Source organism: Sceloporus undulatus, chromosome 2, assembly GCF_019175285.1.
Source record: "Sceloporus undulatus isolate JIND9_A2432 ecotype Alabama chromosome 2, SceUnd_v1.1, whole genome shotgun sequence".
In the NCBI taxonomy this organism is placed as follows: domain Eukaryota; kingdom Metazoa; phylum Chordata; class Lepidosauria; order Squamata; family Phrynosomatidae; genus Sceloporus; species Sceloporus undulatus.
The window spans coordinates 7,233,971-7,242,502 of record NC_056523.1 but is presented as its reverse complement, the minus strand read 5'-3'; the positions used below and the strand labels follow the sequence as shown (position 1 = coordinate 7,242,502).

Below are 8,532 nucleotides of genomic sequence, written 5' to 3'. Positions count from 1 at the left end.
TGCTTTAAAAGCAGTAATCTAGCCTATGGATAATGGTTTCAAACTAAAGAATTCTGGGCAGCAGATTCCAAATTAGTTGGGTTTTATATAGAATAGCAAAGGGAAATCAACTTTCACTCAAAGACACTCACCACCCACACATTCAAAAACTAACAGTGTTAATGTGGCAGCTAATAGCGATTTCAGAGGATTTAGGAGAGAGCGATACTTTGGAGCTTATCTCTATCCAGTTTCATTCAGATGACATCCTGATCCTACCAGAAGGTTATCTTCCTGAATGCATCCTGGGTCTATCCCCGCTTCCAGGGGCGCTCTGCATGACTGTTTTCAGGTCTGGGAGTTAGATTGTGCTTTAAGCCAGATAGAGGTAAGCCAGTTTTAATAGCGAAGCGATAAGTTCCTTAATCAGATTCAGAGATGGAGCTTCGATTGTCTGATGCGTTTTTTCGCATGGACAACCTGGCCCTAGTAATTCACACACTACACTCAATTAGATCACTGATATCCTTGCAATTTGGTCACTGAAATGCACTGTCTGTGGGGCTGACCTTGAAGGCGTTAGAAACTGCAGCTAATGCAAAATGCAACAGTTAGGTTATTGCCCGAAACATTTAGACATCCCATGCAACATTAAACAAATTGCACTGGATGCCAATGTGTTCTGGTCAGAGTTGAAGGATCGAGGGAAGTAGCAGTAGTCTTAGGGTTTGGGCAGTCCTTACCTGGAATCCAGCGCTCAGTTTTGGACATCACAGTTCAAAAAGGATATTGACAATCTGGAACATGTCCAGAGAATGGTGACCCAGAAGATCAAAAGTCTGGGAAACCTAAGCTGGTCCTTTATAATAGCTTCTTTGAAGAAAATACAAGTTGGCAATACATTTGTTAAGGCGATAGAAATGATTTATACTGAACAGCATGCTCACCTAATTATCAATGGGGAGAAAACTTAATCAATATCAATTCAGCGGGGGATGAGACAAGGCTGCCATTTCTCCCCCCCCCCCTTATTTTTATTACGGCGTTAGTAGTCTTAGCTGAAAACATAAGGACAGATAAAGAAATAGTTGGGGTTAGACTGAAAAACTAGGAATATAAATTGAAAATGTACGCTGCTGACATACCGATCTATTTAGCAGACCCAGCCTAAAACATTCAAACCTTAATTAAAAAAACTAAATCAATTTAGTTTAGCATCCAGCTTCAGGGTGAATAAGGAAAAGACCAAGATGCTAACCTTGAATATGCCCAATTAGGTAAAGAGATAAAGAGGCTGAACAAAATACCACAATTTAAAGTGGAGAAAAAAGTTAAATACTTGGTTATTACATTTCCAACCAAGAGCACAGATCTTTACAAAAATAATTACTATAAAACATGGAATGAAATCAAAATGTACTTAGCGAGATGGAAAAATCTAAAGTGATTCTTACTTGGGAGAATTGCAGTAATAAAAATGTCTATCCTACAAAGATTCTTTTTCCTTTTTCAAAATACATATCCCAATTTTGACAAATAATTTCAACTGTGGCAAAAAAGACTGCTTTTTCAAATATTTTTATTGATGTAGATTTTAACTTGTTTACACTGATTTCATTGTGAAGCACCCAACACTCCTATGATGCACAGAGGAATATAAATGTTTTAAAAAGATAAATAAAGAAAAACATTCTTAGGCCATTCTATAATTCCCCCCCCCCCCCCAATATTTGTCAACCTCATGGTTACTCAACAAAGATATCCAAAACAGCTGGCTTTGACTTTGTTGTGCTGAGTTTGGAAAGACCCAAATCAGTAACTGAATGAATGGTAGAGAAGGTTCACTTTTGTCTTTTGTGTCCCTCCAGGAGATGGAAGACTGCCAGGGCCAAGAACTACTGACTCAACTCTTAATTCTGACGCTCTGAGAACAGCTTCTGAGAGCCTGGATCAGGTAAGAGTAGGGTTTGGTGTCACTCAGTAAAACTTGTAACTGGTAAGTTGTGGTGTTGCCTCCCATTCACCTCCTCCCATATCCAACCATACAGAATCCTCAGTGCTGTTCTTTGTAGTCATGTTCCTTATAAATTGAAATTTCCATATGTCTCTGAATGTATTGGTATGTTATGAGATAAACAACTAGCGAAATCAAAATTGTATCTATAAATTACAATATCATATTCATAACCTATGCATGTACTTGATGTGTTTAATGTTAACACTTGGCAAGTATGATTTTTTTAAAAGAAAATTTTAAAAGAATTGTAAAAATTAAAAAATATATTTAAAAATTAATGTTTTTTAAAGCCAGTGAGCTCCCCCTTCTCCTCCCACAGAGCTTTTTATTTATATTTATTTATTTAGGTATTTATATCCCGCCCTTCAGCCCTATTGGCTCTCATGGTCCAAAAGGTGGAAGAGGGGATCAGCTATTTTAGATCTGATCCTAACCAACAAGAATGACTTGGTTAATGAAGTGCAAGTGGTGGGATCCTTAGGTGGAAGTGACCATGTTCTCCTGGAGTTTGTTATACAGTGGAAAGGAGAAGCCAGGCATAGTCAGACACGCCTTCTAGACTTTAGGAAAGCTGATTTTAGTAAACTTAGAGAAATACTGGGGGCGATCCCATGGTCAGAAACACTAAAAGAGAAGGGAGTTCAAGATGGATGGGAGTTTATCAAAAGGGAGATACTGAAGGCACAAATTAAAACAGTTCCAGTGAGAAAGAAAAATGGGAGGTGTTGCAAGAACCCAGGATGGATGACAAAGGAACATTCAGCTCAGCTAAATTTTAAATGGAACATGTATAAGAAATGGAAAAATGGGGAAATCACCAAAGAGGAATTCAAACAAATAGCTAGCAAGTGTAGAGATAAGGTCAGAAAAGCTAAAGCGCAGAATGAGCTCAGGCTTTCTAGAGAGGTTAAGAACAACAGAAAGGGTTTTTTTGGATATGTCCACAGCAAAAGGAAGAAGAAGGAAACGGTAGGGCCACTGCGTGGAGAAGATGGCAAAATGCTAACAGAAGAAAGAGAAAAGGCAGAATTACTCAATACTTTCTTTGCTTCAGTCTTCTCAGAAAAGGCAAAGGGAACTCAACCTGAGGATAATGGAGCAGAGGACAGAATAGGGGAATCTCAGCACAGAATAAGTAAAGAGATAGTAGAAGAATACCTTGTTAATCTAAATGTCTCCGGACCAGATGAACTACATCAGGGTATAAAGAAACTGCAAAATGTAATACGGAGCCATGGCAATAATCTTTGAAAACTCCTGGAAAAAGGAGAGGATCCCAGCAGGCTGGCGGAGGGCAACGTGTCCCCATCTCAAAAAGGGAAAAAAAGAGGATCCCAACAAGTCCCGTTAGTCTGACTCGAATCAGGAAAGATTCTGGAGAGATCATTAAAACAGAGGAGCTGTGAACATCTAGAAGGGCAATGCCATAACACAAAAAGTAACTGGGTTTAAGAGAAGAAGTCATGCAGACACAAATCTATTTCTTTGATAAAATACGCTGGTAGATGAAGGGATGGGGGGATGTGGATATAGATATCTTGATTTCAGTAAGGCCTTTGACAGGTTCCCCAGACATTTCTTGCAAAAAAGCTGTAAAAGTGTGGGCTAGAAAAAGGAACTTTACATGGATCGTAATTGGTTGACCGGCGAACCACAGGGTGCTCAACAATGGCACTTTTCACCTGGAGAGAAGTGACCAGTGGAAAATGAAATGCACAGATATAGGATGGATGACACCTGGCTGAATGAAAACTACGTGTGAAGAGATCTAGGAGTCCCACGTAGGCCACAGTTGAGCATGAGTCAACAGTGCGATGCAGCAGCTAACAAGGCCATGCGATTTTAGGGGCTGCGTATAGTTGTCTAATCAGGGAAGTAATAGTGCCACTATATTCTGCTCTGGTCAGGCCCCACCTGGAATATTGTGTCCAGTTCTGGGTGCCACAATTGAAAAAGGACATTGTGAAACTGGAGCGTGTCCAAAGCAGGGTGACTAAAATGATGAAAGGTCTGGAAACCATGCCCAATGAGGAACGCCTTAGGGAGCTGGGTATGTTTAGCCTGGAGAAAAGAAGGTTAAGAGGTGATATGATAGCCCTGTTTAAATATTGGAAGGGATGTCATATTGAGGAGAGAGCAAGCTTGTTTTCTGCTGCTCCAGAGACTAGGTCCCGGAGTAATGGATCCAAGCTGCAAGAGAAGAGATTCCACCTCAACATTAGGAGGAACTTCCTGACAATAAGGGCTGTCCGACAGTGGAACAAACTCCCTCGGAGTGTAGTGGAGTCTCCCTCCTTGGAGGTCTTCAAATGGAGGCTGGATGGCCATCTGTCGGGGATCTTTGATCTGGATTTCCTGCATAGCAGGGCGTTGGACTGGATGGCCCTTGTGGTCTCTTCCAACTCTATGATTCTATGATTCTAGGGCGGCTTACAATATTATTTTTAATCAGACATTTCCCTGCCCTCAGGCTTACAATCTAAAAGACATGAAACAAAAGGAGAAGGGAATGATGGAGGGAAAGGGGATGAGGTCCAGTGGTTCTTCTCTCCCTCTAAGGCCTGGACCAAGGCAGATGGATTGGAGGGAGGGCTCTTCCTTTGACCTCCACACCATGAACTCCTCCCTGTTTTAAAAGGACATAGGCAAATACCAAAGCCTGTTTCTGCCAAAAGGCAGATGTTTGGGGAGCAGTGGTGTCACACTCCCCTTGGGTGTCACCTGGTGTCAGTCCGCACCCCTGCACACCATAGGGACACCCATGGATAGGGGACAGGATCCCTGGAGGGTCAAGAAGGGTTGTCCTGTACCCTCTTCTCCTCCAAGGGCTTGAAACATTTTTGTCTTCTTCTTTCCTTCCATCAGACTTTCCCAGTATGGCATTTTTAGCCAAACTAAACTCGGATAAACTCAGGTTACACAGTTTTCTGCTCTGACTGGGTTAATAATTTTGGCACAAAATTACTATTTCTTTTCTTAGGTGACTTTTGAAGAGGCAACTGTGTCTTTCAATGAGGAAGAGTGGGCCTTACTGGATCCGGACCAAAGGGCCCTTCACAGGGAAGTCATGGAGGAGAATTTGGCAATTCTGGTCTCTCTGGGTGAGTCTCCCTCTTTATTATTATTATTGTTGTTATTAAACTTTATTTCTAAAGCGCTGTAATTATACACAGAGCTGTACAAAGTCGGTAAAATTAAAGAGAATATAAAAGCCTGCCCAAGGCGTTCATTCTAAAATAATAACAATTAAAAGAGGAATAGTTAAAATTACCATATAGAAAAGAAAAAAAAACAAATTAAAAACATCAAATATCAAACAAATCACATCACATCTCTTGGCTGATTCACGTTCTCTTTGCTGCTGACCCTGAATCCCTGTAGCCTCTTCCTGCCCCCTTGCTGTATTTCTGCAAGCTGAGTCACATTCTACCAGGTGGATGTGCCCCAAACAATCAGTGGCTTAGCCCTCTGAAATCAATCAAGCTCTCATTTAAGATAATTATTATCTTAAATGTAATATATATATATATATTACAGAGTGCGTTTCAAGGCAGAGAACTGACCTACTGTCCCCACACACATAACGTTGCAAACCACTGATTTTCCATTGATCCTATTAGCCTAACCTATTCAGGAAAAGTTGGGAGAAATTGCACTTTTGGAGTGGCAGGCCACCAAGAGTCATATGTAGCCCACCTGACATACTGTAAATTGTTTTATCTGGATCTATTGCCAAAAATTCTCCTATAACTGTTTACATGAGAAACAAAGCAAAGGGTTTCTGCCCACAAGGCTTACGATCACAACAGAACAAAAAATGTTATGAAAGTGTTAATATAATATAAACAAAATTAATAAGATATTACGGTTGTCAAATCTATATAGCAATCAGCTTTTTCCAAAACCGTTGAGAGGTGCTGGTGGTCTCTCAGGAGAGACACTGGAAGCCCACCGGCCTCAAATCCCCTGCTCCAACTGGGATTCGTTTATGGTAATAATATCTTTGATCTAGACTTGATATTTCTCTTAGCCTGTGGCTAAATTGTTTCTCTCTTTGCTAGGCGGTGATGGACAAGAGAGAGAGAATGTAAGAGAACCAAAGATGTATTTAGACAAAAGAGCGCAGCGTCTCATATTACAACATCAGGAGAAAAAAGAGAAGGGAAGTAAAATCAACACTCAAGAAAAGCCAGTGAATAAAGCTTCTGCTTCTCAATCTGGAGATTTCTGTGAAAGTTTTATTGAAGAAAAAAGACAGAAAGGAGAGGAACAAAGTAAATGTATTTGTCTAGACTGTGGGAGGAGACCCAGTTGTAAAGAAAGCCTTGCCCTTCAAAGAGGAATTAATGTAGATAGAATTCACACACAAAAAAGAAAAAGTGAGTTCTCAGAGTGTGAAGAGACATTAAGGTGGAGATCATATCAAAGCCCTGAAAAAATGAGTAGGAAGACATACCTATCTAGTCATAAAGTAGATCACACCGGAGAAATACAAATTAAATGTGTGGGATACGCAAACAGTTTCAGTAAAAAGATAAATCTCACTCATCATCAAAGAAATCATATAGGAGAGAAGCCATTTAAATGCCTGGAATGTGGAAAGAGTTTCAATCAGAAGATAAATCACACTCATCATCAAAGAAATTATACAGGAAAAAAGGTATTTAACTGCCTGGAATGTGGAAAGAAATTCAATGGAAAGAGCAATCTCACTAATCATCAAAGAATTCATACAGGAGAGAAACCGTTTAAATGCCTGGAATGTGGAAAGAGTTTCATTCAGAAGACAGATCTCACTAATCATCAAAGAATTCATACAGGAGAGAAGCCGTTTAAATGCTTAGAATGTGGAAAGGAATTCACTTGGAAGACAGCTCTCACTCGTCATCAAAGAATTCATACAGGAGAGAAGCCATTTAAATGCTTACAATGTGGAAAGGAATTCAGTCGGAAGAGAGTTCTCACTCATCATCAAAGAATTCATACAGGAGAGAAGCCGTTTAAATGCCTGGAATGTGGAAAGAAATTCAATGGAAAGAGCAATCTCACTTATCATCAAAGGATTCATACAGGGGAGAAGCCGTTTAAATGCTTAGAATGTGGAAAGGAATTCAGTCGGAAGAGAGATCTCACTCGTCATCAAAGAATTCGTACAGGAGAAAAGCCGTTTAAATGCCTGGAATGAGGCAAGAAATTCAGTGAGAAGAGAGATTTCATTCATCATCAAAACATTCATACAGTATAAAAGCCACTTAAATACTTGGACTGTGCAAAGAGTATCAGCCAGAAGACAGGTCTCGCCATCAGGTTTCCCACACAGGGAGAAAAGGACTTTGGGTCTTACCTGTGATATGTTCATTTTCAGCGATGTGGGTGGGAATATCCTATAACATGGGTTGATTCCATCTCTTGTTCTAAAATTGAAGGAGTTGGTCATATTTTTTATTTATTATTTTTGCTTATTGGGAGTAACAAAATAATTTCCATCCTTATAAGCTGGCATCCCACCATTATTTGGAACTCCAGCAGGGCCTGAATCAGACAATCCTTGTCAATTGGTGCAACAACCACCATTCAAAGGGGTTTGAACTTAATTTGTAACAGGTGATTTATACGTGGTATCTGTTTTTGTATATAGCTAGAGCAGGGTCGGCAACCTCCGGCCGCGGGCCGGATGCGGCCCGCGGAGGCCTGCCGCCTGGCCCAAAGTGCTGTTGCTGCTGCCGCCGCCCGTTAAGCTCTTCGCCGCTCTGGGCGCTGCCATTTTGGGCAAAAAAATGGCGGCGCCAATAGCGGCCTCTGGGGCTATGGGCGCCGCCATTTTTCGCCCCAAAATGGGGTGAAATCTCGCGCGAACTCAGGGGAGGTCGCGCGAGGACTTCGCCGCCATTTTGCCGCCCAAATGGCGGCGCCCAGAGCGGCGAAAAGCCGCGATGGGCAGCCGCGGCGGCAGCGGCGGCGGGCCTTCAGGAGGCCCGCTGCCGTCCCTGGGGCCCTCCAGGAGGGCTCCGAAGGCGGCAGGGGCCTCTGGGGGCCGCTGCCGCCCAGGGGCCCTCCAGGAGCGCTCCAGGGCGGCAGGGGGCCCTCCCCGCCTCCCCGCGGGGTCGCGCGCCCTCCAGCCTCCCGCGCGGGCCCCACGCAGCCCTCCCCGCTCCCACAGGGAAGAGCACGGAGGAGGAAGAGGGGCGCAGGAGGAGGAGAGCCGGAGGAGGACGAAGAGGAGGAAGAGAAGGTGGTGAGTGGCCAGAGGCCAGTGGGTTTTTTTGTTTTATTTTCAGTTATTTTTAATTGCTACAAGTGTCCCTGGTTGACAATGATAGTGTGATGATGATGATGTGATGTGTATGAGATGATGATGATGATGATGATGACGACGATGAATCAGAAGCACAGCTTGATGATGATGTGCATGGATGGCACTGTTTCTGAGCCAGAGAGTGTGACCTGGCAAAGTGTTGTTGTTGTTTTGTGTGCTTTTAATGCTAACAGTCTCCCTGACTTTGACAATGATAGTGTGATGTGATGATGATGCAGCT

At 42.3% G+C, this 8,532-nt stretch overlaps 1 protein-coding gene across 1 annotated transcript; it reads left to right on the top strand.

Moving 5' to 3' along the window:
* Positions 1-1,852: 1,852 nt before the first annotated feature.
* LOC121921984 (gastrula zinc finger protein XlCGF8.2DB-like) lies at positions 1,853-7,654 on the top strand. The gene is made up of 3 exons (XM_042450817.1): positions 1,853-1,933; positions 4,977-5,097; positions 6,058-7,654. Exons 2-3 carry the CDS (start codon positions 5,064-5,066, stop codon positions 7,179-7,181), a joined length of 1,158 nt encoding a protein of 385 aa, XP_042306751.1. The 5' UTR covers positions 1,853-1,933; positions 4,977-5,063; the 3' UTR covers positions 7,182-7,654.
* Positions 7,655-8,532: the final 878 nt, after the last annotated feature.

Coding starts and splice junctions, on each gene's coding strand:
- LOC121921984 (XM_042450817.1), top strand. CDS start 5,064: ATGGAGGAGAATTTGGCAATTCTGGTCTCTCTGG. Junction 5,098..6,057: donor GGCAATTCTGGTCTCTCTGG/GTGAGTCTCCCT, acceptor TCTCTTTGCTAG/GCGGTGATGGACAAGAGAGA.